The following is a 12,484-nucleotide window of genomic DNA, read 5'->3' on the forward strand; positions in this document are numbered from 1 at the left end:
GCAGATGAAGCTTATTCAGTATATTGGGCGGGGCAGGGTGGAGTGGGGAGGAGACGGAGAGGATTTTTTTGAGAAACAGGTGATGGGAAATGGGGGTGGTGGTATTGAATTAAATGTTCTTTAAGGCCCCTTTTACCTATGACATTCTGTGATTTTATATACCAAGTGTTAAATGACTAAGACATTAAATACCAAAGGAGTTTAGAAGAAGAGATTACTTTCAACCAGTGCAATCCAGAAAAACTTCACAAAGGAGGTGAGATTTAATCTGTTCCTTATGGGGGGTGGGGGGAGAATATCAAGAATTGGAAATAATGATGTTGGGGACTAGAGGTTGTTGGGTATTTCCAGCAGAGTAAAGTTGTTAGCTAAAATAGAGCTCAGGAAAGTACAAGATATATTTGAGGAATGGCCAGTGGAACAATTGATTGGAGGTCAGAGTTTATGAAGAGTAGGAAATCAGACTGGAAAGGTAAAAGGACTGGAGAAGACCTTGAATACCAGGCTAGAATTTGGTTTTTATTTGGAAGTCAACAGGGAACTATTGAAGATTTTGGAGTAATGGAATGACCCAATCAGAGCTATGCAATAAGAGGATTGGATGAGAGGATCTGTCGTGGTCCTTATCATTTCAAGTCACACTTCCCTGGCCACCACTCTTCTATAACCCTATTAGAATGTTAGCTCCTTGATAACAGGGTCTGTCTTGCTGTTTGTATTTGCCAACTCCTGGATACTCTGTCCTCCCTGGTTTTCATAATACTGTTCCCTCCCGGTTTTCCTCATATTAATGTGACTACTCCTCTTCTGTCTCCTTTACTGGATCTTTATCCATGCCACACCTTTTAACCACAGATATCCCTCAAGGTTCAGTCCTGGACTATCTTTTCTTGTTCCTCTCTATTATCTTGCTTGGTGATCTCATCAGCTCCCATAATTTCAATTATTATCTTTAGGCAGAGGATTGCCAGATTGTCTCTGTCCTGCACCCCAGTCCTATATTACCAATTGCCTCTTGGACATTTCAACCTAGATTTCTCAGGCATCCCAGTCTCAATGTACAAAATAACTCATCCTTTCCTCCAAACCCTTCCAGCTTCCCAATGTTTCTTATTGCTGTTGAGGGTATCACCGTCATTCTGAGTCATCCAGGCTTGTGAACCTCAGTGCTATGGCCTCCTTCTTACTCAGATTCATCCCACTTGTCCAATCTTGCGTCAAATCTTATTCTCTCATCTTCACATTTCTCTACTCACAGAACCACCACTCTGGTTAGTTTAGGGCCTCATCACCTCTCACCTGGACCATTGCCTCCCTTCCCCACTTCAATCCATCCTCCACTCAGCTAAGTGCAGGTATGACCATGTCACACCCCTGTGTGGCTCCCTATTACTTCCAAGGTCAAATATAAAGTCCTCTGGTTGGCAGTTAAGACCCTTAATAACCTAGCTAGCCCCTTCCTAGCTATCTTTCTAGTCCTCTTATACTTTACTCCTCTCCAAGCACTGTGTGTGTGTGTCTCTTTCTCCTGCCTGGAACTCTCTCCTTCCTCACCTCTGATCCTTATTTTCCCTTGCTTTCTTCAAGGTTCAGCTCAAATCCCACAATATGGGGGGTCACTCCTGGCCCTCAACACCAATGCCTTTCCTCCTGAGATTCTTTTATATATCTACTTAGTTCCATGTTGTCGCTTTCATTCCAATGTGAATTTCTTGAATACAAGGGAGAGTGGTTTTGCCTTTATTTCTCAAGTGCCTAATCCTGTGCCTGGCACATAGTATGACCTTAATAAATGCAGGTTGACTGACTTCCTGGCACACGAGTGCTTTTTCATTCATTAGTCACCCATTCATTCATCTCAAAGGTATCTATAGTGGAAGGAGCACTGGATTTGGAATCCAATGACCTGGGTTCAAACCCTAGCTTTGGCACTTGCTATCTGATCTTTTCCTTCTTCTCTGACCCTGAATTTTCTCATCCTAAAATGAGAGTCTAGGTAATCTTCCCAGCACTAAATGATGTTAGCTCTGACAGACAGTTGGGGTTTTTTTGGTTGTTTTTCATTTTTTTTTTAAGGCAATCAGGGTTAAGTGACTTGCCAAGGGTCACGCAGCTAGTAAGCATCTGAGGCTGAATTTGAACTCATATCTTCTTGATTTCAGGGCTGGTGCTCTATCCACTGCACCACTTAGCTACTCTCAGAGAGTTGTTTTTTTTTTTTAAAGGACAATTGTTCCTTTGGGTTCCTGCTGTGACATGTGACATTATATTAATTTGTCCCTTGAGAATGTGAAGGCTTCTTTCTCTTAACCACATCAACTGCTGGACCTTAGACACACTCAGCCTAGATTAGAGGGGCTTGGAAAGGTGTTTCCTACCTCAGCTCTGTCTTGGTTGTCAGTCAGTCAATAGACATTTTTTAGGTGCCTACTCCAGGCTTTGTGATGGGGATACAAAGCAAGAATAAATCTCTGCTCTCAAGGAGCTCAGTCTAATGTCACATGCAAACAAATGTGTACAAACAAGCTATATGCAGAATAAGTGGGACAGAATCAATAGGGAGAAGGCACTAACATTTACGGAAGTAGAGATCTTGTTCATTTCATTAGATCATGATCTTTTCTTGATGACAGGGACTGTCTTTTGCCTCTTTTTGTATCCCTGGCACTTAGCACAGACCCTGGTGTGCAGTAGGTGATTAAATAAACATTTACTGACTGACTGGCTGATATCCTGGCCAGGGTGTGGGAGGGTACAGATGAGAGCACAACCAAGGTCCAGTGCCAGTGGGTGGTTGGGTGACAGGCTTTCTCGGTTCTAGTCGGTCTACCTATTAGGGATAAAGGGTGGGTGCTGTGCCTTGCCTGGGATATTTCCTTCCTTAATTTAGCCCTTTCTGTAGTTGTCTCAACTGTGGTGGACTCCTGGGACCTTGAATTTAGGTCTCTCTCCTCCTGCGTAGCTAGGGGAATCTGGATGGATTTCCTTATCTGTAAAACTCAATTTCATTTGATTCTCACAACAACATTGCAAATGTGCCATTATTATCTTTTTTACAGTTGAGGAAACTGAGGCATATAGAATGTGTACAACTAGTGCACACACGACTAGTAAAGGTCTGAGGCTGGATTTGAACTAATTTTTCCTGACTCCAGGCCCAGAGCTCTACCTGCTTTGCCAGCAGCTGCCCCAGAGAGATGAGGTAAAACTAGAACCCGGATAAATAGAAAATAAGGTCATTGGAGGAGAGAGTGCACCAACAATGGTGGTGGTGGTCAACTGGGGGTTGAGAAAACTTCATGTAGGGAGGAGGGGCTGAGCCTCAAAGCACTAAGTACTCAGAAGTCTTCCGAGAGGCCAAGGGAGTGGGGCATTCTAGGCACGGGAACAGTTTGTGCCAGACCATGGAGGAAGGAGATGGAACGTGAAGTTCCAGAGACAGTTAAGCATTTCAGCCTTCCTGGAACAAAGAACACCTGAGGGATTATGATACGAAATGAGGCCATAGTCACACAGGGATAAGGGTCGGTGCGCCACTGCCCTCATGGGGCAGTTGGAAGGAAAGCACATGATAAACTTCAGGTGTCAGAGGAATGCGATGTATTTATCAAACCACAGTGGATCTGATCCTGGGCTCCCCAGGAACAAAGACCGGGTTAGAGTGAGAGAACATTAGGGAAAAAATAAGGGATGTAGACAGAATCAGGGCTTTTAGTGGTTGCCTATAGGCCCTGAGATGCTGGGGGGTGGGGATCAGACTTGCTTCTGTTCCCAATCTAGGGTTGGGGCTCTGGGTCTCACCCATTGGATCCCTGTACTCGCTGGGCAGGCAAGCCCTGAGAAGGTCCTTAAGGTCCTGGAACTGACTATGGGACAGGGAGAGATATGGATCCAGGGCACAGAGCCACAATTGGACTGAGATCCTTTCCACGGGACACATCAGGTGAGGGCCAACCAACACCTGGGCCTGACAGAACTCTAGAATGGAAGGAATCCTAGTCTATCTTCTGACCTTGGCTTCACTAGATTGGCTGCATGGCCGTGGCAAATTCTCTACCCCCTCTCTGGACCTGTTTCTATATAAAATGAGGTGGTTGGACTGTAAACCGTGCCTTCCAGCTCTACCATTCTGTGTCCTATATTCCAAAGTCCATTCCAGTGTACAAAAGGCTCGTGCCCCTAGAGTATACCGGTCGTACAACTCCTCCGCTTGATACTAGCTGCTTTCTGAGGACTCCCGGGGAGCAACCCTTGAATAAGGGAGCGTTGCTCCCATGTAGGCTCCTAGAAAACACTACTCTGGGGGCAGAAGATTCTAAGGACCTCTGAGAAGCATCGTTTCTAGGATCATAGAATCTCAGAGGTCATTTAGGACAATCCACTCCTGAACAAGAAATCCCTTCAACCTCATAGAGTCATGGGATTTAGGGCTGGAGAGGACCATGGACCATTTTATAGATAAAGAAATAGGACCAGAGAGGCCAACATTGCTCAGTAAATAAGCAGGGCCAGGATTCAAACCTAAGTCATTTAACTCCAAATCTTTTGCTTTCCCCACTTCATGAAATATCCTGTCAGAGGGCCCGGCCCCATCATAATTGTGAAGGAGGATGAACATGAATTCTGTGGGTTTTGGGAAAACATCTCCCCAGATAAAGAAAGCTCCAAGGACAAAGACACAGAGCTATGGGGTTGTATCAATGAGACCCTCAGACTGTATTTTATTCTTCACTTTACTGGCAACAACAAGATGAGCCAGACCAATTCTGTCTTGAAGGAGGCATCCTCTATCTTAGACACTATTAACTAACCATATGGTGGGTGAGATTTTCCCTGGATTCCCATGGAACCCAAGCTGGGAAACTCCTACACCACCACCACCACCACCACCACCACCACCACCACCACCACCACCACGCATTTATTAAGTGCTTACTGTGTGTTAGGCACTGTGCTAATAAGCACTGAGGATTCAAAGAAAGGCAAAAAAAAAAAATCTCTGCCCCGGTCATTCTAATGGGGGGTACAACATACAAACAGCTATGTAATACAAGGCATATACAAGCAAAATGGGAGGTTATCTCAGAGGGAAAGGGCTAGGGAAGCCAGGAGGCACAGGTGAGGAGGAAGAGCATTCTAGGAATGGGGGACGGCTGGTGAAAAGGAGATGGAGAACCTTCTGTAAGAGCAAGAAGGCCAACGTTATGGAGAAGTCCGATATGAGAAGAATGGAAGAGGAGGGAGGGGCCAAGTTTGAAGGGTTCTAAAAGCCAAAGAGAGGATTTTATATTTGATCCTGGAGGTACTAGGGAGCCCCTGGAGTTTACTGAGTAGGGCAGTGACATGGCCAGCTCTTTAGGAAGATGACGACAGCTGAGTGGAAGATGGATTGGATTGGGCATGGGGTAGATTTGGGGTAGACCAAGCAGCAAGCTTCTGCAGTAGGAGCTTGTCTTTCTCAGCTCTAGATATGGGCTCCTGCTTTGGGGGTAGAGGGTCAGATTTGTAGGGTCTCCTTTCTTGGAAGCTCTGATGTTTAATCAATCAATGAACGAACATTTATTAAGTGAATGCTATATGCCAGGCACTAGACTAGAGTTGTGGATACAAAGGTGAGATAGTCCCTGCTTTCAAGGAGCTCACATTCTAACGGGGTAGACAACATATGTAAATATGAACAAAATAGAGTAGATGGAAGGAAACTTGAGGGTGGGAGGGCATATCTCAGGGCCAACTGGAGTCCCCTGCCCGCTGAGACTCTGCTTTGTTGTGGGGCACAGATAATCTCTGGGATGGAGCTGATAGAGCCGGGGGAGGAATCACCTGGGGTGAAGATGTGTCCAGGGTAAATTGGGCTGATGGTGGAGAAAGCAGAACAAAGAGTTCAGCACTCCACACGTGTGCAGCTTTGTGGGAACACATCCTCCCCTGCCTGCCCCTCCAGCTAATGTCTGGAACCTCACCCCTTCCTCCATCTGACTTTCTTATCTTGCCCAAGGCTTGTGGAGGGCTGAGGTAGTAATCACTTTACAGAAAGAGGGTTCAAATGCTGCTTTTGAATTTCAAGAAGCTTTATCAAGTTGCCATTTCCATGGGATTCATAAATATACGAAAGAGGAAGAGGATGGAAGCTTTAGTCCCTGATGGGGTTTTATAGAAAGGATGATGGCAGCAGGGGAAGAGGATTTAGAGGGAAGTAAAAGGAGGCAAGGATGGCTGGGGGAATGGCCATCCTAAGATCATACCTGGAGGCTAGGATTATTCCCAGCTCCTCTCTGAAACTCAGCTTTATGCTGTTACTCTGGCCTGTTTGAGGGATAACCCTGGGAGAAGGGCTCTCCAGGCTTCCCTCACCCTGGCAGGACCAGGTTGGGGATTCTAACTGGTTAAGCTGGTACCTCACTGTCACAACCAACATTCAAATCTGGGTCTCCTGCCTCCTCTCTTTCAGGGGCAGGAGACAAGTCTTTACAAGTACAATTAGGGAGGTGAGGGAAGTCACTTTTCCTTTTCTGAGACCCCATGATTATTACATCCCTTCTGCTCCCTCCGTTGGGAGACCCTCCCACCACACTCTGGGTCTGGCTGCCCACAAGTGCCCAAGGCAGTCTGCTGGACCTGAAACATAGTTGGACCTGGCTTCATTCTTTTGCACAAACATGTACTGTTAGCACACCCATGTCAGTCTTTCCCAATTGGTTCTTGAGTGAAACATGTGAGGGTTGGGAACCAAACTCTTTCCCTTCTGTATCTTCTGAGACCACCTGGGAAGCAAGCTCTTCCTTTCTGTTTAGCAGGGATCAGGTAGGACAGGAAATGAGTGGGGGCACCCAGTAGCCCCAGTCACTGCGATGGAAGAAAGGAGATGAGGGAGAGGTGAAGGGGAACGTGGTGTACCATAAAGTACACTGCATCTGGAGTTAGAACACCCGAGTTTGAATACTGACTTGGTGGTTTACCAGTGTGTGACATAGGATGAGTTTTCTCTCTCCCTGCCTCATTTTCCCCACCTGTATGGGCTAGATGAAATCTAAGGTCCCTTTTCGGAGCCAATGCTTGAGGCCCTATGAGCTGGGGGTGGTTAAACTACCAGGGGAATCTCTCCAGCTCTTTATCCCCAACCTGGAGTTCCTTTCCCACTCTCATTCCTAATACCATGTCAGAGACTCACTTCCTAACAGTGTCCCTACTTCAGGCCACTGAGCTGGGAGCTAAGGGAAGGGGGAGGTTTTGCCATGTTTTCTCTCTACATATCTATCCAATTTTCAATTTTGTATGTTTAAGCAATCTGCTTTGGGGAGGTAAAGGAGAGTGTGTGTGTGTGTGGGAGGGGGGAGGACGGGACTTTGCTACAAGCAAGGAGTCCCAGACACCACTGTCTGGCTTGTCTTGGGGTCGAATTGTCCCCAACTGAGGTCAACCAAAGAGCTTCTCCCCAACTCCATTGCTATCCCATGGTTGGGGGAGGGATGAAATTGGGGATGGGCGTTAGTGGTAGGAGGACTCAGAGGAGTGAGGGAGATTTGGATTTGACAGAGGAAAGAACTTTTAAATTCTTAGCAATAATAGCTGTTCTAGAAAAAGAATGGGCTGTCCCCATAGGCAGTGAGCTCCTCATCATGGTAGATATGCAAGCAAAATCTGAATGATCACATGCTGATTGGGATGTTGCTACTAAAGTAAGGCTTCAAATAGAGGCCCTTTGAGGTCCCTTCCAGTTCTGACATTTTAGGGCTCTATGATTAGTACCATCACACAGGAAGGCTCTGGAAGAGTGAGCAGTGAATGAAAGAGGCTAGGATCTCAGAAACAGTGAAAACTACTCCAATTCAAGTTTTATTGTTCCCTCTCTGAGTCTGGGGAAACCCAGGATGCACACCCCAATCCCTATCCTGAATGGGCTTCCCTGTTCCCTAGGGTTTGCAGAGGTGAGGCTTCAGACTGGGATGGAAAGAGAGGTCTTAGGCTGGTCAGCCCAATCCAGACCCAGGCCTACAAGCCCAGGTTCCTCTCACTGGCTCAGGAAGAAGCCTGCTCCTTCTTAGCCTCCATGGGGATGTAGGGCAACCCTGGGAGGTGGGGGGAGGGGGTGCTCTGAGGGGTCCCTCAGTTCTCTCCTCAGGTGTACCTGATTAGCAGAAATGGAGCCTTTCCCTAGTATCCCCCATCACCCTGGCTTTCTAAGGCCTCAGTAGCCAGTCCAGGGATACTGTCTCAGGATAAAGGCTGTTCAGGAGAAAGATCATTAAGCCCACCCCCAAATCTGCAGAGATTCTATCTTTCTTCCTCCTCCCTCAGGTCCAGCAGAGGTGGGGACAGAGATGAGATGGAAAAACAAGTAAAGGCCCTAGTCCAGGCCTATGGAGTCCATGCTCCATTAGATTCTGGGAGATTTCCCATAACAACCAAATCCTCAGTGTGCAGACCAGTCATCCAGATTTCATCCCTGAGCCAAACCATCTGATAGCCCTGAGCCAGACCAGGCTATGTTGCTGGGACGTGCCCATTGGCCAGCTGGCTGGACCCAGCCCCCCGAGCACCCCGAGCCCGGGGGAAGTTACAATTGTCTGTTCTGTCACTGGGTTGGAGACTCCCATTCTTCTGTCGGGGTGCCTCGGACTGCTCATCACTTGTGTTCTGCTCTTCCAAGTCACTCCTTATGTCATTCTCCATCTGAAAACCGGAGGCCAAGAGGGGAGGCACCGACAGGGAGACAGGGGGGTGGGGAGAGGGGGAGAGAGAAAAGGGATGAGGAAGAATGAAAAGAGACAGATGGAGAATGGATCAAGAAAGAAGGGGAAAGTGGAGACGAGGGGAACAAAAGAGACAGGCAGAGAGGGAGAAAAGAACCAGGAGAGACAAGCAGAGGAATGGGGAAAAAAATATGCAGGGAAAGAGATGAGAAGAGAGATGGAGGGAGAGTAGGGGAAAAGAGATTGTCAAAGGTTCGGGCTGAGACTCCTTGCCTGGACCACCTGGGTGCCTATTAGCACTAGGATGCCAGCCCAAGTCTCTACCTTTTCCACCACCCAGAATCCCTTGAGTTCATAGTTCCCAGGGACCAGGCTTCCTGTTCACCTGCCCCTGATCTGTCTGAAATGGGCTTAGGACAGGAGACTTACTACAGTATCAGGGACCAAGCAAAGTCAGGGACATAGCCCAGCTCCATGTACATACCCTGCCAACTAAAACAAACTTGTAGACCATACGGATGATGAGGCCGGACCAGAAGACATGGAGAACCTGAAGGACCATGAGGAGGATATTGAAGAAATAGTATCCAAAGAAGGGCTTGAATTGGATCATGGAATCATAGTAGGTAGTGTAGAGGATTCTGAGGAGAGAGAGGAACTTGGGTCACTGTGGGGCCAGGCTCTGAGAGACCTGTCCAACTCATGGTGAAGGCTTGGTCTCTAGACAAGTCTTGGTCAACAGAGGGTCTTCATTCCCCCAGAATCGCGAAGGAATGGAATAGAAACCCCAAGAAACCACCAACTCACGGTGAGGGCTTGGTCTCTAGACAAGTCTTGGTCACCAGAGGGACTTCATTCCCCCAGAAATGGGAGAGAATAGAGTAGAAACCCCAAGAAACCACCAACTCACATTGAGGGCTTGGTCTCTGAACAAGTCTTGGTCACCAGGGGGTCTTCATTACCCCAGAAATGGAAGAGAATGGAATAGAAACCCCAAGATATAGGAGAATAGCATCCTGAAAGACCCCTAGACCCTTCTGGTCTGGCCAGGGACCTGCTCTATACCCTCATTAAGCAGAAGCCACACTTCTCTCTGGAGGGACAGCTCTGGGCAACAGAAGGTCCTAAATGAGGAGGGTTTGGGACCCCAAGTCTTTCCCATGGATCATACCGAGTCCCCCTATGCCCACCCTACCCCATCTCTTGAGACTAGGCTCACTTGGTTGGGAAGACAATGAGCCGGCTAACGATGAACACCAGGGCAAAGATGACGAAGAGTGTGTCACAGATAAGCCTCCGCTGTGCATAATTAAACATTTTACAGGCCTAGGAGGGGAGGGAAGAGAGAAAGAGAATTTTAGAACCACTTCATCTCAAGATTTGGGAAGGGCCTCAGAGAACATCTAGTCCAACCCATACTGGACTAGAAATCCCCTTCGGAATTCAACAAGTGGTCATCCAAGATCTGCTTGAAGACCTCAGATGATGAAAACTTACTACTGGGGACAGTTCATTCTATTTTCAGATTACACTGATCCTTAGGAAGTTTTTTTTTTATACCTGGCCTCTATCTGCCTCTCTGAAACTTTCCCTCATTGTTCCAAGGTTTGGTTTCTTAAGCCATCCTGAACAAGTGACCACTTTTTACCAAGTCTTCTAATTCCTTCATTTGATGCATGTTTGCCACAGTGCATTTGGCATCCTGGTTTTCTGTGGCTAGAAGCTCTCCAATTCTTTACTTCCTAAGATACAGCACTCAGTCTTCTACACCATGCTCAAGATGGGGTGTGACCAAGGCAGAGCCCAGAGGGACCGTTACCTCTCTCATTCTGGACACTGGGCTTTTCCAAATGCAGCCCCCAACATCATGTTATCCTCTCTGGGGCCACCATATCCCACAGCTGATTCATACTGAGCTGCCATCTACCAAAATCCAAAATCCCCTGGGTATTTTCAGAGCCTAGCCACACCTCCCCCATCTTGTCCTTGTAAACTTAACAGAATTACTACATACTGCTGAAGATTGTGAGGGACCCTAACTGTCATGTGGCCTGTTGGAACTATACCCAGCAATGGTTTGCTAAGCTACTTCTCCTGCTTTTATGGAGCCTCTGCAGGTTTCCCCAAGTTAATATCTACCCTGTTCCCCCTTCTTCCAGACTTACCTTCTGTTTAGTTATTCAATAAGACCTACTATATGTCAAGTATTGTTCTGGGGAATATAAAGACTACCCCCCCTGCTGCCAGGGAGCTTAGCTGCTCTAGTAGAGATAACAGGTACACACATAGGTATATAAAAATGATATTTAAACAGCAGTTGGGAGGAATTAACAAAAACCTCCTGCGGGAGGCAGCCTTTGAGTTACACATTCAAGGAAACTCAATATGCTAAGAGGTGGAAATAAGAGGGAAAGTGTTCTAAGCATGGGAGATAGCAAGGAGATGAGAGATCACCGTGTGTGAGGAACAGCGGAAAGGCCTGTTTGGCTCGACTGGAGAGTATGTAAAAGGGAAGAGCGTGTGAACAACCTGGAGCGGTAGGCCTGAGCCAGGCTTTGAAGAAAGGGCTTTAAGTGCCAAACGGAGGAGCCTGAAGAGTCCGATCTGAGAGGCCACTGAAGCTCTTGGAGTAGGTAAGTGAAATATTCAGACTATTTTAGGAATGGTGTTTCAGGAAGATTATACATGGTGGAAAACAGATTGGAGCGGGGAGAGATTTGAAGGCAGGGAGGTCTATCGGGGCAGTTCAGTTTCCTCATCTGTAAAAGGAGCTGGAGAAGGGAAGGGCAAATCATTCCAGTATCTCTGCCAAGAAAACTCTAAATGGGACCACAAAGAATAGGTCACGACTAAAATGACTGAACAATCAGGAGGCTACTGTGATAGTCCATACTCCAGATTAGAGACAATGAGGTCTTGAATTAGAGTGGTAGCCATGTGAGTGGGAGAAGGAACATTTATTAAGCACCTACTATGTGCCAGGCACAGCACTAAGCACTTTACAAATGTTATCTCACTTGAGCCTCACAACCACCCTGGGAAGTAGGTGCAGTTTATTATCCCTATTTTACAGATGGGAAATCTGAGGCAGGCAGAGGTAAAGTGGCTTGTTCAGGGTCACACAGCTAGTAACTGAGGCTGGATTTCAACTCAGGTCTTTTTGACTCAAGGTTAAGTGTACCATCTACTGTGTTACCTAATTGCTTTGGAAATAGATATAAGAGAATAGATAAGACCTGGCAATCGGCTGGATATGGTGGGGTGAGAGAGGGTGAGGAAAGATTGAAAGCCTGCTGCTCCTCTGAGTATGAGGGGAAGTAGCAGCGCATAGGGCTCTTTCTCTGGTCCAGAGGTAGCAGGCTAGAAAGAGATGGGGCAAAGGCCCAAGTATACAGATTTCTACCCCTTACTCCTGCCCCTACCACCTGACAAAGCTTCATTACACATTGAAGAATCCCAGAACATTAGAACTAGGAGGGCTCTTAAAAATATTGAAATCGGGGGCAGCTAGGTGGCACAGTAAATAGAGCACTGGCCCTGGAGTCAGGAGGACCTGAGTTCAAATCTGGCCTCAGACACTTGATACACTAACTAGCTGTGTGACCTTGGGTAAGTCATTTAACCCCAACTGCCTTCCCCTCTCCCCTCAAAAAAAAAAATATCGAAATTGGCTGCACCAATATAATGAAAATGACAATGGGGAATAAGCATTTATTAAGTGCCTACTGTGTACCAAGCATTTTACAAATATCTTATTTGGTACTAAACTAATTTACAGATTTAGTGCTATA

The 12,484-nt window shown here is 46.8% G+C and overlaps 1 protein-coding gene across 3 annotated transcripts in view; it reads right to left on the reverse strand.

The window, feature by feature from the left end:
• Positions 1 to 7,808: 7,808 nt before the first annotated feature.
• Positions 7,809 to 12,484, reverse strand: part of CERS4 (ceramide synthase 4) — a 52,094-nt gene continuing 47,418 nt past the window's right edge. For all 3 annotated transcript variants that reach the window (XM_036741381.1, XM_036741383.1, XM_036741382.1), the window contains exons 9-11: positions 9,913 to 10,019; positions 9,178 to 9,334; positions 7,809 to 8,673 (exon numbers count right to left, since the gene is read on the reverse strand). In XM_036741381.1, the coding sequence (XP_036597276.1) occupies positions 8,485 to 8,673; positions 9,178 to 9,334; positions 9,913 to 10,019 (453 nt within the window). In that variant the 3' untranslated portion in view covers positions 7,809 to 8,484. The remainder of the gene's footprint in view (positions 8,674 to 9,177; positions 9,335 to 9,912; positions 10,020 to 12,484) is intronic.

This window comes from Trichosurus vulpecula, chromosome 1, assembly GCF_011100635.1.
Source record: "Trichosurus vulpecula isolate mTriVul1 chromosome 1, mTriVul1.pri, whole genome shotgun sequence".
NCBI classification, from domain to species: domain Eukaryota; kingdom Metazoa; phylum Chordata; class Mammalia; order Diprotodontia; family Phalangeridae; genus Trichosurus; species Trichosurus vulpecula.